A 16,116-nucleotide genomic window follows, 5' to 3' on the forward strand; every position below is an offset into this window, starting at 1 on the left:
CAGAGAACTAAGCAACCCCTTGTTGTACTACATTTAAGAATGCACGTGCAACTGGAAGCTCTTCAAAATGAAGCGCTTCAATAAAATTGTAGTCCACCCAGGATCAGTTTTGAAGTAGTTCAGTCATTTTCAGAATGCTTCATAGGGTGTGTACATCTGTCCAGGACCTTAAAGTCTTGACAGAGAAAAGGTAGTTCCAAACTGTCAGGATTTGAAGAGGTACAAGTCGATGATGTTCATACCATGCCACAAATCACCTTCATTTTGCATAACAAACTTTTCTACTATTGAACAATATTCTCTGAACACTAGGCACTGAATATACTTTTATTATTTCTGACATCCATCCAGAGAACAGGAAAGGGTGGATGGTTTGGAAAGAAGAGTCACTTTATTTTGAGTCAGCACATCTGCTGTTGGAGGAAATAATATGTTTGTCAACCTGTCCTCCAATGTAAACTCTAGAAACCAACACTGTCTCACACATATGGCTACCTTATCTCTCTGAGCTCTCTTGGAGGCAAAGGAATTGATGGATAAGCATATAATATAGCATGAGACCAAAGTATAATAAATACATTTCACAAAAATCCTGAACTCACCTCCTTTCTGGAACAGAAAATTTAACTTCAATTATTCCTGTCAGTCACAAGTAAGCACAATGATGGATTTACTTCCCCTTCCTAGAAAACTGAATGAATCATTGAATCATGTATTTCCCATTTGTGCTTTGTTGAAAAGAGCTTGCTAGGATAATACGCCAATGTCTGCTGCAGACCTGCCATGCGAACTGCTGTAAGCATAACACTTTATGCATGAATTCCATAGTTTGTACTGTTTTCCTGCACAGGAAAAACAAGTGTGCCCATATCTACCTGTTTTATAGGCAACTCAGCCCTTTTATTGTCTGTCATGATATAAATGGAAATTTTATGAATCAGGTAAGACCTATATGCAAGCTTTGTGAACTGATATCATATATATGCTTTTTTTTTTTTTTTAAAAGCAACTTTTCTGAAACCTGTTTTCATTTTACTTGAAGTTGTTTAAAATTATAACATCAAGCAAAATGAATGCTGTTGTGCTATGGATAGACCAAAAAGGGTAAAATTTGTACTGGTAGTGGTTTGGAACTACTGCAAACCATATGAAATATTGGTACACAACATGAATGGCAATGGGAAAGCAAACATCCTGAAGGTCAAGAGTTGTAAAGCCGATCTAATACCTGGAGTTTTAAGTATCATACTGGACTGTATTGAATAAATGAAAGCATTCAGCAGTCTGATATCTAGGGCAAGTTTCTACTTCCTTTATTCTTAGATATGAGGAAATAAAATACATGAACTTCCTTTGTGTTGCAGAGGAACTTTTTCTATAGCTCTGAGAGAAGAGAGTGCAAACCTACTTCTCTGCTCAAAACACATTTTTTAAAAGGGTCCCTAAAAACAGACGGGGAGGAGGGTGGAGCATGTATAGCATGGAAATGAATGTTTTAATGAATTGTAACAGTCTGTCAGTAACAGTGTTTCATGAAGAGGAGGTTTTCAAAGGGTACTGAAAGAAGAAGGGTAAGAGCCAAAGGTGTAACTAGCTTACTGCTCTCATTGACTCCCTTCAAAATAATTGTTTACTAGAAGATTGACAGATGAAGGTAGGAGTTACTGGCAAAATCTTGGGTGAAGATACTCAGAGTTCTCTCTCTTATGTACTTAGGAGTAATTTCTTCTTATTGCAGTCATATACACTGCCAAAGAAAAAGAACAGCATGAGAATCCTTCAAGACCAGAGGGTATTTGTTTTCTAGCAGAATAAACTAGAAACCCGAGTGGAAGATCCTCCATTTTGGGAAGGTTTTCTCCTTGGAAAACCACTTAGGAACCTAATAGCTGGAGTAGGATTTGGCCTAAATGGAATCTACTTGATTGGCAGAGGGGGCGGAGGGTGCAAGGGTTCTGGAACAGGTGCTTGAACCTTTTTTTTTTTTTAATTTATTATGAGATCTGCCTCAAGATTTAGGAGAGAAACAACATGCTTCCTTGGAATGTTCCTGCTGGAGCTTCTGGAAGAGGAAGGCTTGACTGGCAGAGCGCAGAAGCAAACAGAAGCTAAACTTGAAAAGGCATTGTTCAACTCCACGGCTGATGCATAGGCAGGTTACCTACACCCACATTCTAGAACAGCAGTTCTTAACTGGGGTATCATGAAATCCTTTTTATGGTGCTGTAGGGTAAATGGAGGTCAGCCCTATAATAAATTGGTTTTTGAAATGGGGTGCCACTGAATTCAGAAAGGTTATGGAAGGGTGCCTTGAGTCTAAGAAGATTGAGAACATGTCCAAGAAGAACTGCATTGAATAGTGTAGAACAGTGTTTCCCAACCTTTTACATCCCATTGCACATTTATATAAATAAAAAAAAAATCATGGCACTTGCCCCCTCTCCGCAACAGATAATATGGCCGCTGCCACCACTCACTGCCCCACGCTCCAACCACTCTGTGGGAGTGCGGGGGGTGGCGTGAGGCACTGGCTGAAGCTCTGCCCTGCCCTGCCCTGCCAGGAGCCACGTCCCCCCAAGAGCATTACGGACAGAGCATTCATTATTTATTTATCTGTGTGACTTTTCCAAAATTCCACAGCACACCTGTTCATGTCTGACAGCACACTGGTTGGGAAATGCTGGTTTAGGACAGGGGTATCAAGCATATGGACAATGGAGCTGCTTAATCCATCCTAGCAGGTTATCAGCAAGTCACTAGAAGCTGGAGATGTGGCCTGCTGCAGAATCCGGGGGGCCTGGTATATGGAGTGATCAGCAACAAGGGAGCAAGTGAGGACTAATACAGTCCTGGTTGGCCTCTGGCAGATTTGTCAATCACTACTGCTGTGGCCCCGACTTCTTGACCATTGTGACCTCAAGCACATGCCCCATGCTCTGTGCTCAGTGCCAGAGTTAGAGCTGTTGCTACACCATGGGGCATACAGTAGTAGCTTCAGCTCTGGCATGGGGCATGTGGTGGGAGCCACAGCTGCACCACATGTCACACACCCCATGCTGGAGCTGCCATCATTGCTGTTTGCCCTGGGATGGATTCAGCATGCAAGGAGATCTATGGTCCAGATCCAGCCCAAGGCACAAGGTGAAGTTGACACCCCTGATCTAGGATAAATGCTTTCAGCCTCATCTCCTTATGTTTTCAGTGTCTCTTGAGAAATACACTTCACACTTCATTTACAAGTCCTCTAAATGAAAAGACAACTACCTGTGTGCTGCCGCTAAGTGAAACTGCTACCTTACAAGACAGGCAATATTTACATGCAGGTGATTTAGAGCAAGACAGACACTTCAACAGCCACACAGAAAGAAAAATATTTTTTCCTAAAAGGGAAAAAATACAAGGGGCTAGAAATTCCAGCACTTTCCTCTAGAGAACCATTACTTCAGCCAGTTAATTGCCTTAAAACTAACTGAAACAAGTAGGTGCTTGCCCCCCATCTAGTTTCCCCACTGCAGTAGTGATGGTGGCGGTGGTGGGTAAATAAATGAATTTAAGACGATTCCCCCCAGTTCTATACATGGAAAACTGTAACAAATTTATAATTTGCCATGTATATAATCTAAAACTGGTGACTGGGTCCAAATTTGAAGTTGTTTTCGATTCAGGTAAATATAGTAATATCCCTTATAGTTCAGTACAAGATCTTACAAAGTAGGCAACACCCAAAAGCTTGCCAAGACAGCTTAAGTCTGGTAAAATTCTTTTTTTTTCCTTCCTTTTGTGGGAGATTTTCATGTACTTGCTATTGATTTCTGCTTCAATTTCTATGATACAACAGAATGCAACAACTTCTTTTTGAAGTGCAAATTTTCAGTTTGAATGGGGGAAATGCTGTCCAGCAGCATATTCTGAATAAAACTTTCAAACAAATATGGAAGGGGAGGGTAAAAATGAATGAGACCTGAAAAGGCTGACTGACATGCTACAATGTCACTACCTTGGATGGGTAGTTAGGCACAAGGATGAAGACCAACTTGCTATAGCTAATTATCAAAATTGTAATATCCCAATTCAATACAAACCCTGAAGTATTTTAATAAAAATACTGAAAGGTCCCTGTTAATTATATACCTAGCCTTTTTATGAAACCAGAACATTGAATACTGAAATCAAATTAAGCTGAATACTCAAATTATAATGTGGAAACTGTAAGAAAAGCTTCAGTTAGTGGTGTCTTTTTATTGCAACTCTGAATATTGTTTGCATGTGACACCAACATCACATTACAGTCCAATCATCCTCTCCCTAACTGTACACAAACTGGGGAGTCAAATCAGGATTCTCCATAGTGGAATGCTTGGAAGGAGAAATAGAAGTCCCCCTTTCATACTTAGTCTCTCAAAAGCTTTCCAGTAAGTAAACTGTGGGGCTAGGATTCTATGATTTGGACAGAGTGAATTTAGGGAAGGATGTTGAAATGTTGCCTACTCCTCCAGACTTGACAAGAGCTGCAAAGCATTAATAGCAGTCAGATTATCCTACATGTCTTGTGCAATGAAGCCCTAACAATAATCTTGGGACAGAGATTAGCAGTGCTGAAGAAAGCTGTGGTCTGATGTGAGAAAGGTACAGCGCAGAGAGCTTGACAGACAATACTGCAAATGTCCTGCCCTGAAATACAGTAAGGATAGGAATGTGAAATCCTCTCCCCTTTCTGCACAAAGGCTGACACTTCACTTCTGACAATACAAATTAAAGGTAGCTTCTTTAATTGGACCTGGTGCTTTCTCAGCTAATCTAAATAGGATTTAAAAGTTAGGTGTCAATATTTAAAGCAAGGCAACACTCTCTAAAAGTCAGAAAGTTAGTTATACACAGCAAATCTGTGGAATAATGACAACCTGATTTCAGTATTTGCCCTTCTAGTCTATGTTATTCATCAGATTATTTTACATAATTAGTTTTCTTCTGCATGTGCAAAGGACAGCTTTCTTGTATTAGGTATGAAAGAAAGCTACCAATTTGCCAGCTAATAATCCTTGACACATATTATATTACAATCTTCCTTTTGTACAGATGACAACCTGAACTACTGAACTGGTTGCATTGATTCATTGCATAAGTAGAGTTTAAAAGAAGAACTGAATATATGGAATAGATATCCCTGAAACAATATAGTTTTCCATAGAAATTAGCCTACCAGAAAATCCTGTTTTACCAGATTACTATTAACATCAATGACTTATAAATATGAGGTAAAAAGGAACCTTTACAAAGAATGAATAGAATACAATAAATAATCATAAATGATATATCCCAATATGTCAAAATTATAATAATTAAAATGAAAATATAAATTACTTGGACATGGCTTCCTGAAGGTGTTACTTTTATTAAGCACATATTTTAACGCATCTCCAAAAGACATCAGAGACTTCCATAACATTAGAGCACATGCACAATACTCTCAACAAAAATCAACAGATAAGAGGTAAATCTATCCCACTGAAGGCAATACAACTATTCCTACCAACTTTAATGGAGCAAGGATATGAAACATGCATGCATTGTAAAAAAGTATAAATACTAAACTGCAATTAATCATACCCTGCAGCCTGACTTTGTAAATCTCACTTAATAATAGGAGCCTATAATTCCCATTTCTTATTCATCATTAATACAAAATGCTTAGAAATAAAGACTCCAAAGGGTTAAACCTGGGAAAATAATCTTGAGGGGAAAAAACTGCAGAAGGTACATGCAGGGAAAAAAAGAACCATGACAATAAAAAAATATATATAATATCTTTCTAATCTTCAATAACTGTGATCTGGGAAAGTGGTAATGATGTTTCTATTTGAACAAGCACAACAGATGGGAAATAAAAACAATAAGGATGATACTCCTATATTCTCTGACATCTTTGGAAACAGATTTGTACAGTTACTTCCCATACCTTTTCCCTTTTATGCCGTACCAGATGATATACAAATTAACCACTGTTTCATTCATATTTTTATAAAAAAAGACAACTACCGAGATGCTTATAACTTTTTCTAGTAATCTTTCTAGTTGCAAATCCTTCCGTGCAGAATACCAGGTCTTAGCAGATACAAATCAAAAAGGGACTGTATTATTGCTGCCTTTATAGAGACTGTATTAATGGGAAATTAATATAATAGCCTCTAATAATGTCTACAATACTAGAGATTATGGGTGTGAACAGGTGTTCATTTTTAGCAGTGGAAATTTCCCAGAAATTTAACAGAAATCCTTCCAGGAAAAGGAATAGTACAGGCATTCAGCTTACAACTGCCTCCTTTGCCATTATGGGAAAAAGAACAGTACAGGCATTCAGCCTACCACTGCCTTCTCTGCCCTGCCCCCTGCACATTCCCCACACAGAAGTGATTCCAGTCTGGGGAAGGCATGGGGAACAAGGGCTGCATCAGTCCTCCCAGTCCCTAGGGACTGGAGTTGAGCATCGGGGAAATAATCGGCAGCATTACCCCATTACTCCCTTCCCTCCTGGACCAGATGGAGGAAAGGGAACAGCAGCACAATCCCTCCTGCCTATTCCCCAGACCAGGGTGTCCCATGTACATGTTATGTGCGATTGATTTTTTTAAAATGATATTCTGAGGAAAATAATTTGAAAAGATTGCATAATGTTCCTCTAAATATTTTTCCAATATAAATGTGTTGTTATTCTACATCCCTTCTTGGCTTAAGCTACATATTCAAGAAAAGAACAAGCTAAGACAAAAGCCACACATTTAAATTGAAAGAGAAAAAAACAACTTTTGTTAATATTTTTAATTATGTGCTCCTTATTTGCATATCTATAATTTAAATAGTTGGCAAACCGAAAGAGATAAATCAGCTGGATTTTCTAAAGTGCCTGAGCTTTGGTCTGCAGAGTAAAAATTAGAAAAGTTAAGCTAAATCAAATTAAGGCTATTTATGTCAAGTGTGTTCAAACAGGGATTTAAGGTGGTTTATCCAATCCACTTTCACCTTTAGTTAATTCAAATAATCCACTTGAGTGTCCCTGGCTAGAAAAGCTCCAAGAAATTTGAAATTTTAAAATTTGAAACACAATGCTCTTATCACTCAGGCATTTCTGAAAATCCCTCCCCAGATAACAATGCTATTAATCATTTAACCACTGTCTAAATGCAAGATCAAAATATTATTACCTTATAAACATTTAGTATGGAGAATTCATAGACAGATATTTTTCAACTGTATATTAACATGGACCATCAAAACTCATAGATTATCTATAAACTCAGTTTGCACACCAAGTACAAAATACCCCTTCCAAACAGTATCAAGTTTCACACATGCTAGTGCCAGTTTTAAGTCTAGTAAACAGAGTTTCTTAGCTTTCAAACAATACTTTTTGGGAAATGGCAAGGATTTTTCTGTTATGTTTTACTGGACTAATGTATAGTTGGGTGAGCTGTTACACAAGGTTTTGGGCATCAGGTGCCCTTCCTCAGATCTAAGTTTAGTCCTTAGGTTTAGATTTGAAAACGGGCTCTGGATGCCTGAAACCTTGCCCATTAGCTTTGCTAACTGTACAGTTGATCCCATAACCCGCGTCCGGACGACCATGCGCATGTAGTTTGTGGCACTGCACTCCTGATTTACAGCTCAGTGCCAAAATTTGACAATGGGATATCTCTGTGTCAAAACAAACACTGCTAAAAATGTGGCACAGCACACGTGGCACCAGTATGTGTCACCCAAAATGGAGCCTGGCCCAGCAAGAGCAATGCTCTGGCTACAGGCTAGACACCAAGCAGTGAGATCAGTGCAGCTGCTGCCCCAGGAGACCCCCAGGACCCCAAGTAAGGCTGCTGGGGCCAGTACAAGTGCTGACCTCAACTTCCCCTACCCCACCCCACCTGGGTCAGTATGTGCCGCTGCTATTTGTCACATGGGAAATGTGTGCCCCTGCACATGCACACTCATCTGGATGCGCTCATAGAGACTGTTACAAAAAATCCTTGTCTGTCATATAGTTCCTGGAACACCACAACTACAACAACACTCCAGACCTACAACGCTGTCTCTCTTCCTCAGTCCTACTCACTCTTCCTTCATGTCTAAATACATATTCAGGCAGAGTAACAAAAAATATAGCATAACTTCTGATAACTCCACCTGATTCACAGAAGCAAACATTTTCTATTCCTGAATTCTCTCTTGATAAATTATCTAGTTAATTGCTACCATAGCTCAAAGTAAAAGATAATCAGGCCCTCTACATGTGCAGACAAAGGCCCAATGGACTCTAATGAGCAATTCACACAATTGCAGCTCCTGCCATGCCACATGTACATGGCAGGAGGTGCAAATGTGTGATTGTACATTAGATCCCATCATACCTTATTGCCAGTGCAGGGGGAGCCCAGGATTGAGCTTCCCCTGCACTACCAAGAAGCAGGCTCCCACAGCTGGGAGTGCCACGCACCCCAGTTAAGGGGTGCCCAGCCACAGAGGTGCCCTACACACTCCTAGGGCTAAAGGATCTCTGTTGCAGTGATCCCATCCCACCCCACCCCTGAGGTATGGGGAACTCCCTGAAGCCAGAGGATAACCACAGGGCCTATGCCCCATCCTTGGCATGTGGGGAAACCCTTGGGGCCAGAGGATTCCTGCAGGATGATGTGCCTACCGTGGGGGTATAGGGAAACCCCCAGGGCCAGAGGATCACTGAGATCCTCCAGCCCCAGGGATTTTCTGCACCCCCAGAGTGCAGATTCCCCCTTCAGTGAACCTCTAGCCTAGGGGATTTTCCGCAACCCAAACTCCTAGGGTTTGCCTTACAGTGATTCTCTGGCCCCAGGGGTTTCCTGCACCCCGGAGCCATAGGGGTCACAACAGTCGCAATCTCCCTGGCCCAGGGGTTTCACATCCCTCTTCCCCACAAGCCCTCAGGATCATGGCAGCCACCATCCCCTAAGTCCAAGGGTTCTGTACTCTCCTGGACCCTAGGGATCCCAACTGCCACAATCCCTATGGTTTGGGGGTTTCACTCTGGCCACTGTGCACTTGTGTGGCTGGGAGTCCTGTCAGCTGATGGGGCTCCCAGCAGTAGGGGAGACCATGCTACACATGCAAATTAAGGCTCAACCAAAACCAGTTATATAGTACATATTTTCTTTATAGCCGGTTGGAGCTTTTTATTGTATGACAGATACTTTGCACCGGTCTCCAGTTAATTGTGTAATGTAGCTGGTCTCCAGTTAATTGTGCAATACCTATAGTGTGTAGAGGGGACCTCAGAGAACCTGGAAAGTAGCTATTCTCTGTTATTTATTAGTATTGTCTGAAATTCATAGGCGACGCATAAGGTGGACATGGAGGGGGGCATGTGCCCCCCCCTAAAATTGGCCCTCGCCAGCCAGGGTGTGGGTAGTGCAAGTCAGTGTACCTCCTGAGAAGTGCCGGCGGCATTTCTGGTTTGCCACTGGCTCTCCTCCTGGTGACTGGCTTTTGGGGGACCGCCCCCCCCCTGTCAGCAATCAGCAGTTGATGCTCCCCCAGAGCCAGAAGGCACCAGTCGCCCATGCTGACATTTCTTCTATTCTCTCTCTTTTTTTTTTTTCTCCCTTTGACTCCCATTTCATTACCTGCTCTCTATATTTGCTAGGTTAGTGACATTGCTTTTCATTTTTTTTGAAAGGTGTTATGTCTAGTCTTGAGAATCAGATATACTGTGATGAAATGAAAGGCAGCAGTTAACATGCATTCTTTGAGGAGAAGTTAGCATCTTTCCTTATCAGTACTGGTACCGTATACAAGGTACTGTCAATATAATTTCAAGCTTAAGAATGAAACATTATAAATAGGTAATATATTTTAAATTAAAAAAAAAAAAGAACTTTGACACTAGGCTTAAATTTCATGTCAGACATTGTCATCTACTTTAAAAATAAATACTGTTCTACAGAATAGCGTGCAAGCATATTGAGTAGTAAAATTTCTATCAGATATGTTTCCATTGTAGACATAAAAGTAAATAATCAATTAATTACTTTTTACTGAACATTAAGTACCTGTTAAATTTGCAGCATCTGAAGGACTAAGCTGTAGCCAATGACGTACATCTGGATCAGCACAAACATCTGTGGTTGTATTAACTTCATGGTCTTCTTCACATGTTTGCCAGGGAAGCAGGGTGATGTCTACTTCATTATTGTAGCCAAAGGATGTGTCACTACTAAAACTTTCACCTAAGGTAAACAGGGATTTGTAAGACACATGCACTACAAGAAATATACTGTGAAGTCAGTAAACAATACTGCATCTTTGATTAGTCAAACTACTATGTCATCACAAATTACTAGCCCCCAAGTAAAGTATCTAATTTCCTAAAACTCACTCTTTTCTCTTTCCTTGGGACTTCTGTGAGACTGCAGGTCTGTTTTCAAATCCAATTCAGCTGGACTGCTGCTCCTTCGTACTAAAACCTTCAGAGAACACAGTAGCAAATTGTATTCTTTTTAGCTTATTATTAATTTGAAAACTGCTTTATATTCTATTCGGATTTCATTTATGAAGATGCAAATCATTTTAAACACAAATATTACTGTAGATTAATTACAACTTAGTCAAGATATTTATAGGCAAGTATCGGACTTTGCAATTTCCTCAAAGTGCCAAGGGTAAGAACTCTAGCATGTGTTTTGTTCCTATACTCATTTTCTTATAAACTTTCCCCTACCTTTAAACTTTCCTTACAGTAATGAATAATATAAATAGAGTTGTCTTAAAAAGTCATCCCGTGTTTCTATTATTCAGTGTGTTTGGGGCACCTATTGAAACCTTTGCTTGGCTTTCACACACCTTTTCTGAAAATCAGGAGGGTACTCCTGAAGGGTATGTTTTAACAAAAGTCCCTCCCACCTATGGCAATGAAGTCAATCCAATGGATGGTAACAAGGATCATCATGGATCAATATCTAAAGTCTCATGCACACCCTGAAATAATAATGCCAATGTCTTATATCAGAAACATCATAGTCAATAAGCAGCACTTATTGGTATATAATTTCCAAAAATATTGACATTTTCCAGATTCTGCTTCGATCCAAAGCATTCAAAAGCTAGGCACTGATGCCATCTTCAGGTAATTTTCTATTCTAATATGATATACCCCTGGCCCTCACCATCGACTTTGGTTTTAAATATTGTGGACCAACTTTAAAATCAACACTTCTTATACTCCCATATAGTCTTTGTGTTTAAAAATAAGGAAAGAAAAAAGAAAAGAAAAAAAGAACTAAATATTGGCAAAATAGTATGTCAGTTTATGGGATAGAAGAAGGATGGAAGACTTAGTTGCCAGGGGAAGCTTAGCTCTAAATTTCCGAGATTATGTAGATGTCAAAATCTAAATTTAAAATGTATCAATGCGGGGTTTTTGATTATTTTTGTTTTATGTTTGCAATGACTTATCTTAATTTTTAAAAAGGAAATAAAACAAATATTAGAACAATGTAACAGTTGATCCATTGGCCAAGCCTTATAAATGCTTTTTTCCCTACACAGGCTTAGGAAGTCAAAGTACATCCACACTCAGGACAGACAAGATTGCATTTGCCTGGACTGTCTTTCAAAAACTTGCGACTAGAACAAGTTTGGGAATGAATGGAATTGAACATAATTTCTGAGTATCATGCAGCTATCTGAACTTTTCTGGAAAACTCTATTCAGTTTTATTTTTCCCATTAAATTGATTCCAGGGTGAGGAATAGTCAGAAAAATCTGGCAAACAAAAAATGTTGAGTTCAGCACTGGTTCATATAATATGCAACAAAAATGGCGAGAAGTTCATTTTCAGTTTACAAAAAAAAAAAAAAGGGTGGGGAATATGAAACTGGTAACAGCGTTGTTAATTAATAGTCAGTATTTTGCAACACAAGCTACTCCCTGATCCTCACCCTCCCAATTTGCCGGACAATGTTTCACACAGGTCTGGATCTACCTCCCTGCAAAGTACTTGGGATTTATTCCTGAATGGCTAAAGAAGCCACTGCAAAGTGAAGCCAGGCAACAAGAGGAGAAGAACCAGGGAACTAAACTGAAGCCTTTCATGTTGAACTGTACTAGCCCTTCCCTAAATATCTCCAATATTTGCAATTTGTTATTTGAACTGTTTATTCAAAAGTAGCATTAACATTTAAAATGCCTGTGCATCAGAAAGCTGACACACAAAAAGTTCTAAAATGCAGAGCTGAGTGTGCAAAGTGTAATCATCAGATATTTATTCTGGTACTATGTAACTAATATAAATTATTTATAAAGAGAGTTATGAACTGATTGTTTACATTTTATGCACTCATATGTACAAAAGAAGCTGAAGAGGGTAAATGACAAGGAAGGGTGTGGGTGCAGGAGCTGCTGTGGGTGTGACTCTGGCCCTGACCCAGGCTCCAGACCAGAGTTAGAGCCACAGCAGCCACCAGCCCCAACCCCAGACTTCGTATAAAACTATAAGATGACCTCCCCACCACCAACTGACTGGAGGGTAAAAAACTTGTTTTAGATTCAAGTAAATAAGGTAGTTTATGTATTTAACAGCTAGAAGTTTAATTCCAATTTTTATATTATGAATAGAATCAACAACGCTTGACATTTTTGTTATTCTTTCCAAATGTTTTATGAATCTTGTCAATAACCACTTTCTCTACTTCTGCCTTACATGCTGGGCTTCATGTTCTTTCTTCATATATACTTTATTTTCTTGAACAGATTTAGAGTCTGAAGAACTTAAATTCTGCGTGCTCTCGGTCTTTTTCCCTGTGGAATACATATTGAAATTGTAAAAAGGAACCGTGTCAGAGAAGAAATACATACACTCAAGGAAGTGGAGAAAATGGGAAAATAATTATAAATGCTTTACTTTTGAGTCTTTAGAATCTTTCCAGGATTTACAAAGAAGTGGTCCACTATGACATAGTATACTGCACTATTGTTATTAATTCATTTATATGGTGCAAGTGCATAGTATATGGAGAATCCCCTCAAAAAATGCAACTCACTGAAGAAATGGGACTACAATAAAATGTTAAATGTGATGTACAAAATGTAAATACAATGCTAGATACTGGAGCATTATGGCTGGCATTCCACTTATCAATCCTTTATATCAGTGGTGCTCAACCTTTTGGGTAAGTACAGATATTCAAAACGCCAAAAAATGAATTGATGCAATCTTTGCAGGTTAGTCTATGCTTGCAGTGGCTCAGGCCGGAAGCTGGGGGGGTGGGACGGAAATGCTGCTAGAGCGAGCCCTCCCTTCCCTTCCACAGTGGCCAGGCCCGAGGGAAGCTGGGCTGAGGGAGGGGGCATGGCTAGGCCCTGGCAGGCCAGAGTATAATTGGGTAAGGGTTTAAACCCCCTCCCTGGCCTGCAGGGACCCCAGCTGCGATATACCTGGAGGGGGAGGGGGGAAGTAACCCTTGCCAGGCTTTTGAGGGGCTGGAAGAAGGAGCGTGGCCAGAACCTGGCCCCCAGTCACATATCGGCCTGGCATGGCTCCCTAAGGTGAAGGGGGCAGGGAAGGGGTTTATTCTCCCCTCTCTCCCGGGGAACCCAGCAGGTCTGCCTTGCTGGGGTGCAGTAGCCCCTGTCAGGATCCCTCTCCCCTTGCCGCTCCAGGGGCGGCAGCACGGGCAGACGCCTGCCTAGCATGGCCCCCTGAGGTGAAGGGGGCAGGAGGGGGTTTGTTTCCCCCTCCATTCCCTTTCCCACCAGGGGACCCCAGCCAGGGTCTGCCTGGCCAGGGGTGAACAGCAAAGGCAGCAGCTGGGGCTGGCAGACCCCAGCTGTGGTCCTCTCGTGAAAGAGGGGATGGAAGGGGAAGTAGTGCCCCCCCCCGGTTTCCTTCGCCTTAGGGGGCCATGGCGGGCCAGTGTCTGGCCATGCTCCCGCCCCGGTGCTGGAGCAGCAATGGGGGAGAGACCCTGACAGGGGCTGCTTCACCACTGTCAGGTAGACTCCAGTTGGGGTCCCCCAAAGGAGCGGTGGGGGGGACCCCTTCCAGCTCCCTTTACCTCAGGGGGCCATGCTGGGCTGGTGTCTGGCCATGCCCCCACCCTTGCTCCAGCTAGAAAGCAGAGGGGCAGGGCCAGCCCTGCTCTCTGGAGCAGACAGCACAGCCTAGCCCAGGGCTGGAAAGCATTCAGGGATGCGGGGGGACTCAGATTTAACTTAAACCAGGAAGGGGTCTGGGACAGAAGTTCCATAAACCGATCTGACTTCAATCAGTTAAGTTGGATACTACATTCAACCAGTTTTTATCTTAAACCAGTTTTGGCCATTTTGAAACTGGTTTATATGCACTGAAGATTTGTTCTGTTACAGGTTTAAGCCAGTTTCTGATCACTTAAACTGGTCTGTGTGCAACTTCTGTCCCTAACCTTTGGCTCTGAGCTGCATGAGTGGTGTGGAGTGGGTCCATGGACTGGATGAGACCCCACACACCAGGGTTGGGCCTGCATGCCTGGGTCAGGCCCCACATGGCCTCAACTAGTTCTACACCACCTCTGCCTGGCCCTGCGTGCTGAGTCCTGGGCTGCCTTCATTTGGCCTCATGGTACAGGATCAGGTCCTGTACACCCACTATAGATAGCATGTAGGGCCAAGCCCCTTGGACCTCCCCATGGGAAGCCCCGCGAGTGCCAGGGGCTGTATCTGGGCCATGGGCCGGAGGTTCAGTATCCCTTGCCTGTGTTACTAAAATATCTCAGAGCAAGTGGTCAGGAATTAGCAGTATTATTACAGAAGCATGTAAGCACTGCGTTGAAATTAGTTAAGAAATAAAATACTATTTCAAAAGCTGAAAAATATGACTTAGTGGATAACTTAAAATACAGGCCATGTTGTACACAACTGCATATATGAGCAGATATTATGGCAACAATACAGTTTCATATAATAGCAATAAAACTTTTGTCTCACAAATCACAAGTGTAGCTTAATGAGACGCTAAGACAACTTAATCCACTATTTCTCTTATAAATCATGACAGTTACCTTGAAAAAAATCCGAACTAAACTGGTCTGTAATATCTGAAGTGCTACTGCTTCGAGTAATTTGTTGATCTTGGTCTGCAAATGGACCACTTGACTCTGTCCCTGTGACATTTTCTGATGGCTGAGATTCTTCAACTTCTGAAAGTATCAATTAAAAACATGTTACAAATATTTTAACACTATTCACACACATGCTTCCTCCTAATCTAGACAAGCCATACGATAAACCAAATATTAATAAAGCATAAATGTTCCAAGACTAAAATGAAAAACATTGGTTTAAAAATGTTTTATTGAAATGATATTAAATTTGGACAGATGTCTAGCAGAAATAAAGACTAATCCAGAGAAAGGGAAATGAAATTATTGGAGGTTCAGCATGTGTGATGAGGGTTCAGAGGGGTGGCAGGAAAACAGATTTAAAAGAATAAGCCTATTTATTCTGGAAAGAAAAATGGAAGAAGATATGCAAATAAGTAATATAAAAATGACCAGTTTGGTATTCCCATTTACCTCACCCATAATGAAAAGAAACATCTAAATATGCAAGGTTTTTGTCAAACTATTTGTATGCGATATCTATTCTGAGTTATTCCACTCATTTCAGAGGACTTCAGTCAAACAAATAAGAAATCTCAAGCAGTATTATATGTTCCTATAAACCACAGCATTGAGGAGTAGAGTATTCCCTCCATTCCTCACTTCCTCCTTCACATTCTGTACTCCCAGCTAAGTTTCTCTGAAATGACCAGTACTTGCTACTGGCAGAGAGTAGATATTGAACTAAGCAGGATTCCTTCCTGAGCATTCAAAGATACGCTTAGGTCTGACATCTATCTCCTGCACTCCTTAGGATGGGTTACCAACGTACAACCATTAACTGGGTCTGGCTCATGGAGCTACTGGATCCAGCCTGTGGAGCCAGAAGGCTTTGTCTCTGCTCATGTCCATGTTGGGACAGGGCATCTAGAAGCTGCGCCTGCATTGCTACTGCTTCTCCTTGTTCCCTGCTCCCCAGCTGCAGTGTAGGCACAAATTCCAGTTGATGAATAACTTCTGGCTG

The 16,116-nt window shown here is 41.2% G+C and overlaps 1 protein-coding gene across 3 annotated transcripts in view; it reads right to left on the bottom strand.

Annotated features, from left to right (window-relative positions):
- Window positions 1-16,116, bottom strand: part of RALGAPA2 (Ral GTPase activating protein catalytic alpha subunit 2) — a 357,121-nt gene that overhangs the window by 194,135 nt on the left and 146,870 nt on the right. For all 3 annotated transcript variants that reach the window (XM_019544076.1, XM_019544075.1, XM_019544074.1), the window contains 4 exons: window positions 15,054-15,191; window positions 12,719-12,816; window positions 10,397-10,484; window positions 10,071-10,247 (listed from right to left, as the gene is read on the bottom strand). In XM_019544076.1, the coding sequence (XP_019399621.1) occupies window positions 10,071-10,247; window positions 10,397-10,484; window positions 12,719-12,816; window positions 15,054-15,191 (501 nt within the window). The remainder of the gene's footprint in view (window positions 1-10,070; window positions 10,248-10,396; window positions 10,485-12,718; window positions 12,817-15,053; window positions 15,192-16,116) is intronic.

The sequence above is a fragment of the Crocodylus porosus genome, unplaced genomic scaffold, assembly GCF_001723895.1.
Source record: "Crocodylus porosus isolate Cpor-Errol unplaced genomic scaffold, CroPor_comp1, whole genome shotgun sequence".
NCBI classification, from domain to species: domain Eukaryota; kingdom Metazoa; phylum Chordata; order Crocodylia; family Crocodylidae; genus Crocodylus; species Crocodylus porosus.